This window comes from Anopheles moucheti, chromosome 3 (assembly GCF_943734755.1).
Source record: "Anopheles moucheti chromosome 3, idAnoMoucSN_F20_07, whole genome shotgun sequence".
Lineage (NCBI taxonomy): Eukaryota > Metazoa > Arthropoda > Insecta > Diptera > Culicidae > Anopheles > Anopheles moucheti.
Window position 1 is genome coordinate 78,978,320 of NC_069141.1, and position 20,910 is coordinate 78,999,229.

A 20,910-nucleotide genomic window follows, 5' to 3' on the forward strand; every position below is an offset into this window, starting at 1 on the left:
AAGCTTCACGACCATCGATAAATGACAGCAATCGGAACAATTTTGATTTATAAACGCAGCGCAAACGAACCTACGAGCCGAAGGAACTGCTTTTTGCAGGCAAACGATGACGACGATGGCTGCCCGTGCTGCGTCACGAACAAAATGGATGCAGTTCGGGATGGATGACAAATGAAAGCTATCTTACCGCGTGCACGAACTTTAAAACTTCTCACGTAAACTCTTACCGACCGGTCGTTATCATGCGAACGCCACTAGCCACTGACACACGTATGACGAACGTATGGGGGAAGGGTCGGATACACTTTGCCACTGTCGCATAACGGCAATGCGTATATAATTTCCGGTGCACGTCAGCGTGATCAATGGCGCAGACAAATGAAGGTACGTCATGCAGAGATGGCAGACCATTGTCGTCGTTGATGTGGCGGAAATGTGCGCCGGGAAGAAATGGATACCACACTGACACGGAACCAAGTTTGTGTCGTTCTTGCTCGGAATATGATAAACTACCAGCCCGTGCTGCCCTGTACCACGTTTGTTCCACGTTTCCAAGGTGGAACTCATTGCAGGATGAGCTCTTACGGTGGGCTGTGTCTGCCCTGTTTTGTTCGAGCGGGCCAATTTGTTTATTGTGTCCTAAAGAGCATGTTGTTATACCCTGGTAAGCTGCACGTACGTACATACCTTAGGAAGAACTCGATCGAGAACCATATTACTACTATAATCTCCATGACGAATAAGATGGCGATTGCTTGTTCCTCGTATTCCTGAATAGTTGAGAAGACACTTAAGGCCAAACATGTGAACACCATTAAAAATCTGCAAATAAAGAAGGTAATATGATAAGTAGATTAGGAATCTGATGACATCTATAAGCTGTGCTGCAAATAAACAGTATAAGTTATAAACACAACATATTTTCTGGTGGTAATGTGTGCTAAACTTTTAGTTTTTCGTAACTTTTAGATAAAGTTGACTCGGTATGTTTAGGAATCAAATAATGTCTACACGTACTAAGACACTAGGATCTAATAGTGGAGAGTTTTACAGACAGATGGCGCTGTCGACAGAGATCAGTTTGAAGTCGGGTTCGATCGGGCTTAACTAATTCAGTTTGACCTTCAATTTTAAATTGCGACTCATTGCATTGCGCATCAAACAAACAAACAAATGCTCAGCCATTTCGATGTCAGTGCGTGTGTAGGATTAATAGCTAACGATTCCGATTAGCGTTCGAAGAACTAGGTGAAATTTATAGTACAAGTGAGGTCACGTTCTAGGCAAAAAAAATCGATAGTCGACATAGTGTCGACATAGAGGTCTTTAGGGCTATCAAATAATCCTTTTGGAGCTCTTTCGCTTATCGCCAAATAGGAGCTGGGTTGTTGTGTTTCTTATCATACGTAATGCGCTTTCCTTTTAAGAACTATTCTAGCGTATTTTAATTTAGATCCTCGTTTGTTTAAATATGTTCGATTTTTTTTTTTCGTTGAATGATTCGAAATTTTCACATTTTCATATCATTAAATAGCTCCACAAACACCTAAATGTGTCATTAAAGCACACCAAACATTCTGATTGCTATTGCCAATAACCATTAGGTATATCGATCGTTCCGGGCAGGTGGAATCGAATTTTCTTCACCAATCAAACCATCCGGACAGATAGAAACGCGTCCGCGTCATTACTTCCATCAAATCGCTCAACTCATCCATGACACCATTCCGGCAATGAAGCAGCTTCCGCTCACATGTTCACACAACCCCGCCCGATCGTAAGGTGCCAATCAGCTTAAGTCTCGTGCGAACAAATATTCGCACGACACCTTCAACCGAAATGAGACCGATGCGAAATTTCACCGTGCGACAGGAACATACCAATTCCGGCCGACTTTCGTTCTGGTGCGGAAATGGTTGCCAGGGGAATTGCGGTTCCTGGTGGCGGTTCCGGACGCAACCGTGTGGCGAACGAGGGCAAACCGTGACAGGAAATAGTAATCAACCGAACACCGACGAATCGTGCAAGCCGGTCTCATCGCGAAAGTGTCAAAGTTTAATAACGGTTCTCCAACCCCGAACGTGCCCTTTTGTGGACGATGCTTAAGAACGCACCGGCAATTGCGTCGGAATCTAACGGGCCACGGCTCGGGCAGAAGGTTACGTTCCGGGTCTGGTAGAATGCTTGCAAAATGTGTTCACCCGCTAGTGCCGTATGCAGGCTGAGGTCAAGAAGGATCTTCTCATCAGGCCGGGAATAGTTTTAATGCCCAAGCATTTTGCAGAACCTGGCGAGAGAAATTGACCGGAATCGGGGTGGTGGAATGTGTTTGATTTCCAAACGGCATGCTATAAATTCCGGCATCGTTGTGCTTTTTGTGCGTCTGCCGCACAACAACCATCAGCGCTAATGACTGTTCAACCACGGCGAAAGATGAAAAATCAATATCGGCACACTCCGATTCTGGCCAGCATAAGATAGATGAACTCGTACTTCACGACCCTTCGGATAAAGTCTTTTGCGAAGTGCGAGTGGATTTATATCTTGCTTTATCATTTTCTCCAGTGTCATTGCCGTTCGCCGGAAGCAGCCGCGTCTCGTCTTCACCGTCGTTGGGTGGGAACGTAACAAACTGCTCGCAACCAGCCGGCAATTTGGCACTTGGTCTCACTTTTATGACTTACGAACGAAGCGAGCTTTTGGACGCGCTCCAAAAACCACTTGTTACAGGGATAAAAAGCGTCGCCGCTGGGTTTCCGATTAACAACCGGGCTTGGTTCGCTATTGCGGGAAGTTTACTAGTCGTAAATGGTCATAAAAACGCTTACAGATGTTTTTGGCACTAGCGTTTTACTGATTGCATTAGACGGCAAATGGGTGGAAAACGCGAGCTGCCTTTTTTTTTGGGGTAGCTAGCACAAACTTAAGGGAGGGAAAATTATCGATTTGACATAAAAAAAAAACTAATTGATAACTTCAAAGTGCTAATAGATCCGGCTAATTGGTTGCCTTTTAAGTAGAAATATTGCGATAGCGGACGGGCTTTTTATGTAAACAATATTTTAGACCGTGTAATTTGATCACAAGCAAATGAATGTTTCAAAGAGGTATTCCTTCATATCAACAATTTATTTCAGTTTAATTTAATGTTAAATACGTAGAGTAGAGTAAATTTAAAGTACGATGTAGGTAACAACAACGTACTTTAAACTTTATTTGGATATGTAATCAACGTTCGTTTGTTTCAATATGTTGTTTTGGTTAAACTTCTAGCATTTTTTCTCTTTAAAATTATTCATTTTTACTTCAAAATATTAGTTTAATACATCTCTAAGCTTTTAATCTAAATAGCAATATAGATTTAATCTACATCCAACGTAAGAATAAAAAAAGAACGTGTTTGATGATAAACAGTAGATTTTAAATGTTGATATGTTGGCTAAATTTGTGATGAATTTAAAACTTTCATTGATCAATATTACGAAAGCTTCAGTTAAATATAGAAATAGATAAATTAGCAAAGTATTTGCATTAAACATTCCGCACTAACTAATATTTCATTCGTGTTAAACAAGCTCCCTAGTTCTAGGCCACAATAACACCTTATTGGTCCTTTGTTTTTATGAGTATCGTTACCGTTTAATGATGGATGCTTTTTAGGAACATTTCTGTATTTGCATACAAATCTGCACCAAAACGAACAATCTACACAAGCACCAAACATACACACTCTTCAAAACTGGACAAAACTCCTTACGCTTCGTTTGATATCTTTCATTTCCACTTTGTGCCGGCCTGTTTCCTTCATTAACCTCATCAGCCTTTGGGCAAATGGACGTCATCTTGCAAAGCCGGCACTTGAAAAAGGACACTCCGGATAGGCATGGTTGGCTATTTAATAAATCGGAAAAAGGTCACATTCACCGACTGGTGCCACTGACTCAAATCGCCCATACGCTCACTCATACAAACCCCACCCCGGTGGTCGGTTCTGACAGCAGCGCCGAACAGGAATGTGACTCCTTCGGTGCTAATAACGAGCAAATAGCGCTACATAACCGGAAACACCCGCGTGAAGTGATAGACGTTGTCACCAAACCGACAGGCGCCTATCATCGTTATGAAAATTTAATTAGGACTTTATGGCGCGTTACCTGCGCTGCGCCTCGGGCCTTAATTGATTTACGGTGTGCGTCGCCGCAGGTGCTGTCGCTGCCTGGCAATGGTTTTAAATGCTCGAGCGATAACTTTTCTTCGGCGCAGAAAAACGTGGAGAAAATTCGACGAATGATTTCTGACAAAGTTTGTACGCTAATTGCTGTTGTCCATTTTGTGTCGTCTTTCCTTATGGTTTTGGTTTGCATCGCGGAATAGGCGACGAAATGGGTGGATTTGTTTGATTACTTTCCCATATTTCAAATTGATGCATCAATTTCAGACTTGTGGAGGGAAAGAAGTTGGATAAAATCCAGTTTTTAGCGGTTCGTACTTTGAAGTTGTGTTGGGTAAAGAGATTACTACAGCGTTATTAAGAAACAAGACATATAACTACTATTGTCAGAGTAATAAATATAGCACTAAGATTTGGATTGTTTCGTTGTTGTCTAGATGCATTTTTTCTACAGGGTTATCAACTATCTTTTTATATCCATAAATAATGTTTGAAGAATCTTTCATTGTACATCTATATAGAGTCCTAGAATACTAGAACTAGAAGTTTAAAACTATAAAAAAGAATTCGAATCATAGTAGTCACCTACACCTTTAAGAGATGAACTCTTTTCAAATCTCACGAAGTACGAGTATCATTTAAACTCTTCCGAAAAAGTAATACTCCGGTGAATTTTCTGCACATAAACACACACTATTGAGCAAATAATTAGGTTCTCCAGGTCCCAGTGACGTTAGAAGAATGACGCTGGACGAATCCTTGGAGTCTTTTTAGGTTATCTTTCAAGGAGAACTCAAATTCACATGAAGTAATGATGTCTATCATATATTGCCCTAATGAGAATAGTTAATTGTCTATCACTACATGAATTACTAGTACGAATAAAGCTCACTTGCCAATAAGATACAAAGCGCATTGGAGTTACATTGAACAGAAATGAAAGAATCGTGTATAAATAAGTACACTTTTGTGTTACACCTAGATCTCTAACGATTGTATGTCTAACGGCTCCCTGCTGAGTTCTTTTAAAATTCGATCCCAAAGTGAATTTTTTGTTGAGTCTAACTTTACAATCAGTGTCAGTAGTCTTCGTCATTTACTAATTGCTTATTACTAAAGTTAGTTAGCTTCATCAGACATGTTTGTTTTTGCGAATTGTTTTGCTTTGTGTTTCAACACTTTCAAGTACTTATTATACTCTGTTTTAAATTCAAATAACACTCAACCTACTTGCAAAAACAATCTGGTTATAATTTATGTGCGATATTGCTACTGTCATTTCAATTCATAATACTTACACACAGACATGGTAGAAAATCGCTTTGAAGCCTCGGGGCCGCTCGAGAAAATTGTAGACCCTGCTCTGTAGCCGCCTATAACGGGCATCACGCCGTGAGCCACGATTATAGTTGAGCGGCTTCCCCAACAGTGACATTCGTGGTCGTGCAAGCCGGTCGGCCCTATTTTTGTCGGAGAGTTTGCACGCGCTGAAAGTACCAGAAACGATAGAGAAATGGTTTAGTAAATATGACACGATTAGAGGGTAATGATGGTTTCTGTTGTTTTCAACAAAAGATTTTTAAAATTAATTTTTACACAACGAAAAAACAAAAACAAAGGTAAAGCAATCGCTGATGAGGCCGTTATTTGGCAGGGTAGTTTAAATATTCATACCATGACACTGACGTAAAGCTGCAAAGTTTTGAAATGCTTCATCCACTCGGCACAGAAACATAGCACAACATTGAAGACTGACACGATGCTACACATGCTCAACAGCATCGGTGCCTCACTCACTTTTACACTCAAATTCTTCGTACCGCCAGAAGATACTTCTAGCGTACTATATTTATGACGCTGATGGGCATTGCCAGTATTTGCATCATAAAAAAGCTTCTTCCATTTTGTTTTGTGCCTCCATGCCCAGCGTTCCATTTAACAATTATAAAATAGCTACACCAAACGCCTCCATCTTTCCCATTCGCCACAATCCAACATACCCGCAACGGAAACTTTTCTCCCGGCATGATGTCCGAACTTTTGCGCCGAGTGTCCCGAAACAAAAACGAAACTGCTCACCGTAATCTTGTTTGCGAAATGACACCGCGAAGACGCGAGCCTTCGCATGGTTCTGAGCTTTTGCGAAACGGGAAAAGTTTTCACCTCTCGTCTGCCAACGGCATTGTACAGCTGACGCTCAGGAATGCAGGACGACCGCCCCAGAAGGAACCTTCCCAGCGCCGTGCGATGATGTTGTTGATGGGTTCAATTTTCTAACTCACAACTCACGATACAGCCGATGGTGCTTTCTATGGGCTGGGGCATCACAAGCTGAACGAAGCTCCAACCGTCGAGACAACAAAGCAAACCCATGGTTGAGTGAAGCCCATGGAGGCAACAACAACAAAAAAACCAAAGCTGCCAGCATCTACGGTTGGCAAATTCGTGCCAGAATGCCACCGGACTAATTATGCAAATATAGTGAGCATTATGCTCGCCGACACTGTACACCCCGGTCAGTAGTGGATCCCGTCAACCACGACTCAAAGTCACGCCCGCAATGGCGTAACGACGAGCGCAATGAGAAAAGGATCATAAACGCTGACTTGCGGTCCTTCGTGGAGAATGCTGCGGAACAATACCGCTAGCACGGGTGTGAAAAATTTACGAGTCAAGCCACCGAGATCTACCTAGTTTTATGAGTTTCTCACATAGAGCGCACGAAGGAAATAAAAAAAAAATACGTTGACGCACGTCAACGATGGGACGGAAGATGTAAAATGTGATCGAAGCCTTGGGCGGCAGATGACGGGGACAAGAAGATCACAGCGCAACCGACGCAGCTGCCACTACTTTGGTCGGTATAGCTTGGGTGATAAAAGATTACGGTGTAAGAAAGACATTCGAATGCAAATGTGGAGATCACTCCGCGGGTGCAAAAGCAGTAAACGTAAGTAGATGAATCATTTTATCGATGTGTGAAAGTGCGAAATACGTATTTTAGATGGTTCTTTTGTCACCAATGTTAAGAAACTAGGATTGCACTTTGAAATTACTTTTATTCTACCTACTCTTCAAAGTCTTCGTCTAGACAAAACATGACATTATTCAAAGATAGTACAATTTTTTTCTCATACACCTTTCTCCACCACTAACAGTATGCATTCCTAGAGACGAGAAGCTTTGAGATGGAGATAAAGCGTGACTGGTGCAGTTTTCTTTTGCACTCCCGCTAAACAAACTCAACTGCCGAAATAAGTACATTCGAAAAAAAAACCCACACACACAAACAGTTCCAGCTTATCCAGACTCCACCAGCAACATGTGTGCCAACCATCTATATAAACTTCAACGCTCGACGTTTATAGGATTTCCCGCAGAGAGTACTCGCAGCCGCTGTATTTACCCCGCAAGTTTTCACCGCACAATAAGACAGCAGCGGGAACAGCCTGCCGGAATCCTCACGAGCGTGTGTGTGAACATGTGTGGCTGTGTGCCATTTCCCCCGGGACGTCCGTTGATTTTATTTTCATCTACATTTTGTGCTATTTTGTTCTGTGTAAACTTTTTCATTCATTCACCTTCCACGAGACTTCCAGACATGAGAGTTGGAATGTGATAACTGCTAAACACTCATACACACACCCACAAAGCCACTGATAGTGCTGCTAGTTTTCTGGAGATGCATTTCCTTCGCATCGACTTAGCATCGTTTTTCCACTGCTATGGTTTCGTGTTGTTGATTCCATAATGTGATATTCATATTATGATGAGGAAACTTTTCAAAAAAGAATAATAGCTTTAAATATGCAATGCTTGGGGTGGAGGAAATGGAAAGCATAGATAGATTAAATGTGTGTGTGTGTGTGTGTGTGTGTGTGTTAGAAAACTATTTTTTTACTATAATTGAAATTTAAAGTGTTTGTTATTGTTTGGTGCTCTCGAATTTTATGAGATGAAATCATAGTTCTATATGTCATGCATTTTAATTTTTAAAATAATTGTATTAAAGAGCAAAATAATCTCATTCTAAGAAAGCTTTCGCGTTAAATGTCACAATAAAAAATAAGTATTGAAACCGAATGTCGACTATGTCGACATACGTCATATAGTTCTCAAGAACAATTATTTCTTTGATTTTCAATTATTCTTCTTTGAGTTTCTATTTTGGTTGTTCAATCAAATGAAAACTGTAAAGGAAGGTTAATTAACTGCTAAGTTTAATGATTACTGGACTACCATTTTATTGATCTAAACTGATAGTACATCAGTCAACATCCGCTCCAAAAAACAACAGCTAGAACAATATACAGTAACAAATTAAAAACTTAAACTATTTGTTAAATAGTTTACGACTTTTCACACTTTCAAATCTGGTGCGCAGTACGGAAAACTGTTTAACACACTGTGCGCTAATAAATGCATGCAAAATCAAAGCACAGTTCCGCTTGTAAACATAAAAACCATTCTTATTGTTTTGCCGGCACTCGTATGACAATGAACAGACAGCGTGTAATGTAAAATGTGCCCCGTCCCATACGATGAACCGGAGTTCAAAAATCGATCGGCAAACGTACGGTGTTCCGCTGTCTTTCAACCGTACCGGACCGGTTTGGTGAATAAACTGACAAAAATGTTAATATGTGATAAAATGGCGTACTTTACGTATCCCGCACACAGTAACCCCGACATTACACGGCACATCGGCGTACTGGAGACTGGGTGGTTGTTAGAAATTGAACATCCAAACGCGGCCCTCACAGAAACGGAGAGCAAAACTGTCCGTTGTTGTCTTTCGGGGCAGACGAAATGGTGCCCGTTTTTCTTTAATATTGTGTGTGTGCCCTTTGGAATCGTTCCCAACTCACACCACACACCCGGAGCTATACACATACTCGAGGGCTACAGAGCAAATGAAAACGGCAAACATGTCCTGCTCCATCGGCTGACACTCCACCGAAGAAGATCCTCTTTTATTTTGATGTGAATTTTTTTCGCTCTCTCTGTGTTGCCTTCCACACAAAAAAACGCCGTACGAAGGGACAACGCTTTTATATTTACTTTTCTAATGCTCTGATCCATCCGTGTCCTCATCGCACCGAAACGCCGGGGCTAGTTTTTACCAGCAACAGTCGCTAGCGTCAGCCAATGGCTGCAGGGTTCTGTTAAGGTTATTTTGTTGCTAACTAACTGAAAACAACAAATCCGGCACCCGGGGGCGTACCGGATGCTCGTTCTCGCTGTTGCTGACATCGGTCGAGAATAGAGGGATTGGGAGGAAGCCTTGAATGGCGTGGAAGGTCACCGAGGAAAAGCCACCACCAGCACCAATGTGTGGATGGGATGCGCGCAACGAACGAGACTTTGATTGTTTCCACGATCTTCTCGGAAACGCTGGGTTGTCCTCCAGTGAAAGTTATCCACGCTGCTGTGTGGCAAGCGTTAGGGAACGGAACGGGCTCACCTTAGCCAAACGCTACATAGAAGGGAGGAGAAAAAAAAAACACTATGGACACAAAACCCGGAAACACGTTAGCTTATGTCGAAGGAATCCTGAACACGGTCCGGCTAAGCTGCTTGACGATGTTGGTCGCAATGGGACCGACAACACACAAACATTTGGAGAGCAACAACATACCAATCCACCCCTAAGTGTGTGTCTGTATGGGTATTTGTGTGTCTGTATGTGGGGTAAATCGTATCTTTTGATCTTTTTCCCGAGAAACGATGTCAATTCTGACATGGAGGAAGATTAAAAGCAAGGATTAATGTGTTTATTTTGAACCTTTTCGTTCGGAGGGGGGATTTTTGAGCCTTACCATGTCCAAGTGGGTTTTTTTCCTTTCTATTTCTCCTTGTTTTTTGAACGACCTCTAGTGAAGTGTTCTGGGAGCTTCGTTGATTGAAAAAACCTGAAGGTGCTAAATGGAAGTTACCAAGACGACGTAGAATAAGGCGCAAAGATCTTTAATGCACATCACACCGCTATGAGGCGTAATCTGATCCTTAATATGTGCAAGACTCATGATTAAATTGCCTTTAATGGATATTTGCCCTCCGGCGTAAGCCGACCTGCTTGTACGGCGCTGGTTGAGCTCATAATCAGCAAGACAATCGAGTTTACTGCGAAACCATTGCGCTATGATTTATCGCACAGCACAATACCACCTGATCTGTCGTACGATAAATCAATCCCATTACCTCCTGATGCCGACAGACACAGTCTACCGGATCGAATATCGTTTTCCGGAAAGCAATCACATTATTTCGGATCGGTTTGGATCGATTCCTGCTGCTGGCACGCACGCACGCACGCCCCGTACAGGCACACTTGTTGATTTGGTTGGCGGAAGGATGGATGTAGGCCTTGGACGGCATTGGAAAATCATTAAACGACGAAATGAGATACCGTGGGCTGCACAATAAAAGAAAAATGCCTACGGAAACCGACACAATGTACACCGCTGCTGGATGATGGCAAGAGATGCAGCAAAATGGCGAGCAACAGTAAAACCACTCACGGTGAACCACAGGCACAAGGGGATGAGCAGCTCAACGTCTTGCCGTTTGCTTGCTTTACGCCCGCAGCATACACGCAACAGAAAGAACGGTACGACATTTTCCAATCTCTACAGGATATCGAATGGCATTACGAGTGCAAATTGGACTTGGCCAAAATCGAATCATGGCCCCGGCTCGACATGAAGATGCCCGGGCAAACGGGCCATATGGCCGTCTTACGATGGGCTTCGGGCTCCGAACTCCGGGTTCGGTTCAGCAACAGACATCTTAGCGCCCTGTGCCCCGACCGGCGACCCTCCCGCTCTTTAAACACACAGGGCCAACAGAGCAACAGGATGTGGATGACACAATGTCCAAGCAATCGGCACGAAAGAGATACAGAGTGCTCCAAGGCCCGGAAACGGTCGACAAATTGAATTTTCGAGAAAACGTATCCACAACCTTCACAATCTCCGTGCACGCGCATCACAGCTCAAACATGTGTTTTCCGTCAAGGAGCGAAAGAAAACAACCGGGCCACAAAGGAAAAGTCAGGAAATCGAGGAAACAGTACAACACAGCATCCATTTCACTCTACCACAATGCACTCGACGACGAATGCGACTTTCGGCAGTGCCAAAACACACCCAGCCGAACAGCAAACAGGCAAAGCAACAGGAGCACGAGTTCCCACAACTCGATGCAGCACGCTAAAGCATTCTCGGAGCGATTCGGAGAGCCTGCGGGTTGTGTGGTGACAAATGAAAATTTATCGTGCTCAATAAAACGCGTTCTATCGTTTGACCGTACCGTAGGCAGTGCTCGGTCAGTGCTTTTGTCTATTCTCCAGCAAAGGACCTCAAAGTCATTTGCACTGTATCGGTTTTTGTTCATATGCGTGCGATGGTGCGGGGCAGGAGGGAAATTGATGACTTGCCGAGAGGGATGTTCGTACTTCATCAACACATCAACTCGCTTTTGGATGGTTTGCGAATGGTGGAAGAAGCGAACCAGATTAGTTTAGCTAGTAGTGATAACTGATTTGATTGGGTAACTCCGTGCTCCGTTCTGCTAGATGGCGAGTGGTGTGTAGTTTAAATTAAAATCGACAGCAAATTGAATGATAGTCAGGCACGTTATTTACACTGTGTTAGAGCGAGCAAAATTGCTTTAGATGTGGTGTTTTAATATAAAGTCAACAAGTTGAACTTAAGCTTAATTATTCATACAATGATGACTTATCATTGAACTCATTGAGATACTGATTTTCAACATCCATTACTGTTTATTATAAAATATTTTGACTATGTTGTTCTCATTTACTTAAACAAAATATCTTTGCTATTGTTTGTCGATAAAGCAACAGTTCATTTATCATTCAAACGAGTTTTTAATTTAGTATCTATAATAGGATACTAGCCAACCAAAGCGATTTCAATTCGCTTTGGCGCCATCTACCGTAAAAACTATCAACTATTTGACTGATTACACTTGGATCAGGATTGCGGATTAAACTACTGTAATCTTGCTAGGATTTGCTAAATGGTCTGATAAAATAGACAATACATGTCTTAAAATTATTAATTACATTATTCATCGGAATTGCGTGTCTGGAGTTCAAATACGTGTGCAATATCATTAATACTTCTCTCGGTAAAAAGTCTCTCCTCATTAAAGGCACTGTATTTAGCATGTCGGTTAAGATAAACAATCAGTTAGGCAATTAAATTGATTCGAATCAAAATTTTGTCTTCAATGCTCTGCCATAAACTCGTGAAGTTGTTTAATTTAAATATTCACGTATTCACAAATCCATGTATAATAGATACAAATTCAAAGCATATTGCTACTCTCTGTGAAGTACTCACATTTACTCTGTTGCATTAAAATGCATGCACAACGCTTCCCAGAACAATGCTTATCAGTCCGATTATCAACCTAAGGCGTGTTAGTTTGAGATAGTAAAAATAATGTGTGTTTGGTAAGGATTACAGAAAACCCGAACCATCATTAGCGACCGGAACCGAAGCAAAAGTTGGGCGTTCGATTTACATGTACACAAAGTAATTAGTAATGGTGTTGTAGTAGCTGTCCGGGAAGCATATTCCATTGCGTGGGCTAAAGGGCAAAACAACATACGGTCCGGTGCAGTGGCGTCGGCTTGTTAGTAACGTAAGCTTCAGCGACAATAGTTAAAACCAACAAGCAGTTTGCGACAAAGCGTTGCGCAAAAGCGGGGGATGTGTAATCGGGCCAAACCTATGGTAATCTCGACCATTATCCTCGTCATCGTCATCCTCGTGCTCGTCCTGCTCGTCCTCCTCCTCATCCTCATCGTCGTCGTAGTCATCCGGCAGACCGCGGGCAATACGGGACCGCTGCAGACGGTACGCCCCGCCATCCGTGTCGAACCCGTAGTCATCGTCCTCGTCTACATAATCAGCCGCGTACTGTCGCAAATCCTCCCGGCTATCCGGATAGTACGAACCGTACGACCCGCTGCTTTCCACGCGCTCCCGCTCATCGTAAATTGTAAGGAAAGCGGCGGACAGAGTCTGTTTCGTTCGGTTCAGGCTTAAGCCTTTCCCGCCAGCCGCCATCGCCGACGGTGGCGCGGACGGACTTGAGCTCCGGCGTCGTGTCGAATGGCGCCGCAAGGTATGCAATGCTAGCGCTGGATCGTGCCGTGCATTACCAGCGGGCAGCTCCGGTTCGTCTATAACGATTTTAATTTGTGGAAAGTGTGGTTCCTGGAGGCGATGGTCATTACTGTTTTGATTGTGTTCATTACTGCAATTGCCAGTTGCGGTGCCGGGACCACGGTCACTCACTGTCACCGGCACGGTACGATGCTGCATTCGGTCACCGCCAAAGATGGTCACGCTATCACTGACGGTCGATGTTTTACGTGATGCCATTGTTCCGGTACGGTGCGCGTTTTTCTCGGCCCCACTTCACCCGCCGACCGTCCGAAAGTCACTTTATTCTGTTGCCGATCGTCGTTTCCTTCACGCTCGTTGCACGATACATATATTCTGTTCCCACGACCCAGCGTCGATGGGGCAACTTTGTCTTTCACCTCGCCGATTCCGATCCCTCACCGGCGGATGGACGAACCGACTTTAAACGACACTATTAAATGGTGGCTATTTATCAAGATGCATGAAACGTACGATAGCTGCAACGACACGGGAGCAACCGACCCATTTTCCCAAACCATTAGCGCGCGCAAATGCCATTCAGAAAATGCATGCATCTTACGATCTTCAGGCATGGTTTTTACATTCTTCTCCACACCCCGCTCTCTCTTTCACTCCATTCCAAGTTCCATGTTTTTAATCTACAGACGACAACGAACAAAAAAAAAAACAACCTCCCAGCACCACCGCGCTCCGGTCGGCCCGGGGTAAAAATGTTTCACTCAGAATCCGCCCGGCAGTTCATTACCGGAGCTTGGGACGCTTCACGATTAACATCGCACAAAGTGAGAGATACTTTAGATTATTTTTACATCCCCGCGGTAATAGAAAATACTTTACGTGACTTCAGTTTTGTGTGAACTTTGTGTGAAACGTGGGGCGAGCAAAGGCCGCGCCAAAAGGTGGTGGAAGTGAGTGGAAAAAGAATCTTGCTGAATGATGCTTTCCCATTTGGCGGCACATAAAGGCTGGTGCAGGAAACCCATTTTTCCGGTACGTGTAAAATGGCCCGTGCGGAACGTGGATCGTATCATCATCATGCGCCGTTTAGAACGATATTCTTTAAGATGCTTTCTCCGTATCGGGTCTTTTATCAGGTGCACGGAAAGGTTCATTAAATTGTGTTAATGATAGGAATTAAAGAGCTTTTCCATAAAAAGGTTGTTAAAATACTAACATCAGTCTTTTTTGTTCTGAGCAATTGTTGAGAAATTTAAAGAAATTTCTCCTTTTTCTTAAATAAGTACATTTTAACATTTTGTATTTAAAGAACTGAACGTGATATTTAAATTTACAAGATGTATGATATGCTGAGAAAATTTTGTTGTGAGTACATTATATTTAATTCTCAAACGTTTAAATAAAGTTCAAGGTTTTTTGGCAAGACATTGTGACAATGGACATGTAATCAAAAGATCCATTTAGAAACTGCCAAACAATGAAACAAATTACAATATTTGGATTCGAGACTCAAAAAAGTATCTCGCCAGCAAATACCAGACATGAAAACAAAACATCATTCTCATATTTACATTCTTTAAGGAGCGTCAATATATACACTGCGTCCTCGACCTCAAACACGCAAACACATTAGATTAGGCTGGGAATTATCCACCGAGCTCGGCAAAAAAAAACAATTTCATCCCGTTTCTATGTGAAGAAATTTTAATTTCCTCAAGAACACATTGACACTGTCAAGATTTTGTACATCTCCCATACCACCCAAAACCACTGCCCGAATGAAGACAGCGCACGTTCGCTGGGCCTAAAGTTCCTAAATAACCTACAATTGCAATTTTTCACCAAACCGTACATCCAAACATTCAAAAACCCCGAGCTGCGTTTAAATCACCCGCTCGAGAGGCTACTAACACCTGTTCCGCGGCCGGTACCTTTTCCCTGCCGAATTGCACCTTGGCAATGTCTGCTTCGACCTGGTACCTTGCCCGTTTTGTTGAGTTAATAAAGGTTAAAAAAGGAAGCCACCCTCCCCCAGCCCGAGTGTAGCAACTCATTAATCTTACCGCAGCGCCGTTTACCGTCGACCGGTGAGTCGAGCAATGAGTCTACTTTCCAAGATAAACAAACGTGAAAAACGTACACGCAACAAAAATCTGGCCGCGTGCGGCGCTTCATCCCATAAGAGTTGCGTGCGTTGGTTACCGTGGCAAATGGTTTCCATCAGTGCGGCCACTTGAAGGTGTTACTTGGCTACATTGCTAGACTGTCGTAGCGCGCTTTTTTCCTTAGTAATTCTCCCGAAAAAAAGAAGGTATAAAGAATGGAAAGAACGAGCAACACAAATTCGTGCGCTTAATGTGCGTTTATCTGTGTGGCAGGCTGCACACAGGAATACCCCGAAGATCGGCGAAGAAACGGTAGAGAATCGTTAAAAATAAATCCATCACCCGAACCGAACTCAGTTCCTCCGGAGCGGCCTGAGTTCCTGGTGGGAACAAATTTTCCTTTCATTAACTTCAAGACGACCCGAACGCTGGCCGAATGCTTGTCCGGGACGGACAGTTGGCAAACCTTAACGCCGGGCGATGAGCGTGTGTTGCTCATCAAACGCACCAAAGTTTCATGATGCCGCATCATCAACAACTCACTAGCATAACGATTATGATGGCAAATGATGTGATTTGATGAGCTTCGCGTCGAAGCGCCCTTTAGGTGGAGCAATAGTAGTACCACAGAAGGTAAGCAACAAGACGAGCTGTGCACCCCAGTTCCACTCGGGCGCGTTTGTCGCCGCAGCTGAAACGGATTTTTTTTCTTCACTTTCGACTGTCGCATCAATCGAGAAGAAGGACAAAAAACAAGCAACAAAAACAGTACAATCCTCCGAACGACCCCACAACGACTCTCGCACACCGCGGGATGTCCACGGTGTTGGAAAGAGAGATTTGCTCGTTAATTGCTCGTTATCTCGTTTCCCAGGGAAGCATCCAGCTGGCGCGTCTGGGATAAGATTTTCGGGACCGGACTTCGTTACCATTCGCACCGAAACGAACGAAATCCACAACGGGCACAGCAAGACACGGGTTCGCCATTTTTCTTTCGCCCGCCCCGACTACCACAAAATTAAAGGAAAAACCTCACCGACACACACACACGCACTGTGCACGTTTTGCGCTTCACTTTGGAAAAGTTTCATCTTTCAGCAGCATGTGACTCATCCGCGGTTTTGATGGCAGCTCACTATTTGTTTCCGTTTTGTTTTTCCCCCCGGACGCCCCTCCATCTGTGGGGAGCAGTTTTTATATGTTTTGTTTTGTCTGCTTCCCTATGTCACATCGCTCACGCTCCTTGAAGGTAGAAAATATTTATTTTCAGTTGATGAAATGAATCTGTGACATTCAGGCAAGACCACCACGGTTGTGGGTTTTCGTTTGGTTTTTTGTTTTTTTGCAATAGCAGAAGAGCTTCGGAAACCATTTGCGACGGACGGCTTCCGTTTGTGCTCTGTTTACCTTCGCGTTTCCTGTTCGGTTCGGACCGGAGACAAGCTGGGATACAATGCAATGCCAAAAACGAAGCAGCAAAAAATCATTAAAGTAGTAAACGTGAAGCACCGCAAAGGGAATGTAGCACCCGGGATGCCAAATTTAAGAGGATCGGCTAAATTTTATCGCATTACTACGGTCGAGCAATTACTTTTGTGCTGCGATGCAAAAGATGACAAATCGTTGAGGCTGGGAGCGGTGGATGATTTTTTAATAATAACAAAATACATGGAATACCCTTTTCTTCACTTAATCATCTTTTCCCGAAAGGATCCTCTTAAAAGAAACCCCTTCGTCTTTTATCCGAGTTCCATTTCCTCAAAAAGTTAATTAAACGGGTCATTTGCCGGACAAGGATGTTTTAAGAAATTGGGAAAGACTTCGAGAGGTGTTAGTAAACGGTGTATAAGAATGTTCGCTGAGTGTTAAAAAAAGGATAATTTCTTGTTAAACTACTGAGAAAATTAAGCTACGACATTAAAGATATTGTTTTGTACTTCGATGACATTTTGGCGGAACCTAACAACAGTCCCGTAAAAGATCATAGCTTACTTAGTTCTTAATTTTTCAATATAACCTAACACTATGAAGGTCAAAAATAATTTTAAATCATTCTAAAATACTTTTAACTTTTCCTTTGAAGCATAAATAATTGTTTCACTTTTCTCCAATGTTTTCAATTCATACCACTTAAAGTGTCATTCGCAGATGGCTGTTGTTAAATTATTCATACACCAATCGCGCTTCAAAACATTCAATTAATTTCATCCCATCAAAACCCATCCTAAACAAACATCCAAAAACAAAACAAAAAAAAAATCAGCAAAATTTCCAGCAGCTACTCAAATCAAACAAATCACAATGCCCAAGGCGAAAACGGACCTATTCGCTTCACACCGCTCGCGCAAACCGTGCAGCGATCGATCGTGCAAAAGTAAACGGTCGAAAACGAGGAAACAATATTACTGCCGAACATTGTTCGCAACTGTCAATTTCTCCGGCAAACCGAATTTGTTGCATCCCGATTGTACGCGTACCCCACGGTACGGTGCGTTCGCGCACTGTGGCCAACGATTTTGGGCCGCGCGTTGGCTAATTATGGCACATTCCGCCTTTCCAGCATTTGTCAGCTGTCTGTCAGGAGCGGTTGATTTGATGAGCACGATTATTATTGCCCATACCATCGCGAACGGTCGCTGGTGTGGCTATAATTTGAACGCCGTTTCCCTCATCACATTATGCGCTGGGAAATTCGATGGCAGGAAGAGAAAATTAGCAGCACCGAAACGGACTGTCATGAAATTTTAAATACTTAAACGCCTCGTGGGGGATCGTCTTTTACGGGTGGTAGAAATAGAGCGCGTTCCGCGCTACATGACACTAATTGAATAGCTGTTGTTATTTGAGCCGAGCGATCTGTAATGCTGCCCTGGTGGGAGGCAGTCACTCATTAGGATGGACCAGGGATTTTTCTTTTAATTATCGATTATATATAGTACGAAACAAGAAATGCTCTAAATTTAGAAGGTTGTCTCTTGAGGAAAACTTTACTATTATTGTGTACATTTCTTCCATAGCACGTCATACGCAATATAAAACTGACAACTCATTAATTTATCGATAATGAAATATAATGATTGCATAACATTATCCAACATGCCATATAACGAAACAATAGAAATTCGTAACAAGCCATCGATAGCGAAAAGTTTGCGCAATTGTGCTCCATCCGTCCGTGCTGAATGATAATGAGAGTCTGCTTGGGACACATGTCACATGTTTACTTTGCGGCGCCCTACAAAAAACTGCAATCATAAAGTTCACTCATGTTTGCAAAAAAACACGCGTAATATAAACAACCCGAAACGGCAGTCACGAAACGAAGTCAAGGTGAACGCAGGGCAGCATCAAAAGCATCCAGGCCCCGTGCGCAATTTTAATGAATATTCGACTGTTGCGCAAAACGGATACTGCGTTCCTCTCGACGCGGCGGCTGAAACAATGCGATAAGTGATGTCCCGCTGGCATGTTTCATGCGTACGCACACGCGGCACATCCGTTATGCTAAGTGGACGGTATTTGACCGGTCCGGTGTGCTGCAAGCCAAATACAGCCTGCTTAAAAATGCAGCACGAACAGTCGTTTAAAATTTTTTACGATCACTTCACCCAAATTCCCGTAGTGCCCGTCGAATTATTGGTGGAGCAGTTCGGTTTTTGGCACACGCTGTGTCCTTATGTTTAATGAACGTGTTACGGAATTTTGATTTTTTTACAGATCACTTCAGCTCTAATGGTGCTCATAACAAGCAAAGATCCTTTTTTTTTGCACACACCAACGAAACGTGTTGCTGTTGTTTTTTTTCTTCTATTTTATCACACGATACGGATTACAATAAAGATGTAAAGATCATTTTATGTGACGGCCTGTGCTTTATACCGCATTTACGATAACGGCATGATAAGTTTATTCAAGACATTTCCACACAAGTTGATCGTTTTCCTAAGTACCTCATTAGCTTGCCAGTTTTTAGGGTGAGGTTTAACACACCGCTAAGCATACAAAATGTTTTACGAGCCAAACTGGAACGTATGGACGATAACATCATATACTATTTGATTTGATCGAAATTTTTATAGAACGCATAAACAGTGGGAGTGTAGTCGTCATCACAGGCATGTAATAATTGTTGTGACTTCAAAGTTGAACAGCTTCATGAATCCAAAACAAAAAAAAAACTAAAACAAATGTTACCACTAATTAAATCAGGTTCAAAGATTCATTTAAAAAGCTAATTAGTTTATGATTCAAATCAAGTCTAATGAGCACAGCTCCGACTACACATCGATTAAACATCGCCAACCAGTGTAAAACCGTTGATTATAAGCAAAACAAACAACCTCCAAGCATTTCACGCTCACCGTGTATCGTTTCACTCGAACTATCATTCCCCAATCGAGCATGTTCCACTTACAATGATTTACAAACACAACCCTTTCGGTAAAACCCTTTTCCCATTACACACGGTACACTAACAACGTTAGCACAACAAACAACAACCGAACCGCGCGCGAACCAATCAATAATCGGATGCGAGTACACTTTTCCAAACCGGGGACTGCCTTTGCTAACCATAATTCCACCACGAGCGGAACGAACCAATAATATTTTCATCAAACACGATCACCGTTGGAACAACAAACATGCGGTCGAAGATTGTATCTTACCCGAAAATGGCGAAAGAATCTCGCCGGCCTCGGTAGTAGTACCCGAAAAACCAAAATCTTTCTACTCAAGACCAGAGAAAATCGTGCCGAAACGTCGTCAAGCAAATAATGACATTAACACTTCAAAAAACATCTCCACCCCGTTCTCATATAAGCGATTCCGGGGGGAGGGCATTTGTTTTACGAGTTCGTGTGTGTGTTTGACGCCTGGTTGTGATTGTTGTGGGATGCAATTGGACGATGCAGCTGGTTACGGTGCGAAGCGAAAGAACGGTTTTGGATAGGAACAACTTGAGATGCCTTTGTGCTGCACTTGAAGTTTCTTTGCAACTGGCGGCAGATGCAAGATGCAATGCGCCGGTACACCACGATCGATATACACAACACCCTGACCTATTGAGGCGTTTGGTGTGTTTGGTGTGCTTTTGTGCTCGGTTTGGTTCATATGCACATGTTATTACTTTCAAACCCTCCTTTTGTGACCCACCACCTGCCCCGTAACTCGTTCCAAGCGGTGCCAAAAAACGGAAGCATTTCGGTGAAGGTGTAGCGGATGAAGGTGAATGTTTAGAATTTCATAAGGTTCATTATTAAAACCGCTCCGAGGTCGATATGCGCGAATACGATAACGATTTGCGTACGCAGCTACGGAGGACGCGGTAATGCCGGCGAATCTACCATTTGTGTATTGCTTTCATCGCAGTAGCTCGTGGTTTTTGTTGCTAAACAGCTACCACCCAGCGAGAGAGCGAAAGGAAAATTCTTCCCCGATGAAGTGAGAGAGAGAGGGTGAGGAGATAGAGAAT

General features: G+C 43.0%; 1 protein-coding gene across 5 annotated transcripts in view; it reads right to left on the reverse strand.

The window, feature by feature from the left end:
• LOC128304599 (potassium voltage-gated channel subfamily KQT member 1-like) overlaps window positions 1-20,910 on the reverse strand; it is a 161,538-nt gene that overhangs the window by 94,054 nt on the left and 46,574 nt on the right. For all 5 annotated transcript variants that reach the window (XM_053041806.1, XM_053041803.1, XM_053041805.1 and 2 more), the window contains exons 2-3: window positions 5,470-5,658; window positions 688-822 (exon numbers count right to left, since the gene is read on the reverse strand). In XM_053041806.1, coding sequence (XP_052897766.1) covers window positions 688-822; window positions 5,470-5,658 — 324 coding nt within the window. The remainder of the gene's footprint in view (window positions 1-687; window positions 823-5,469; window positions 5,659-20,910) is intronic.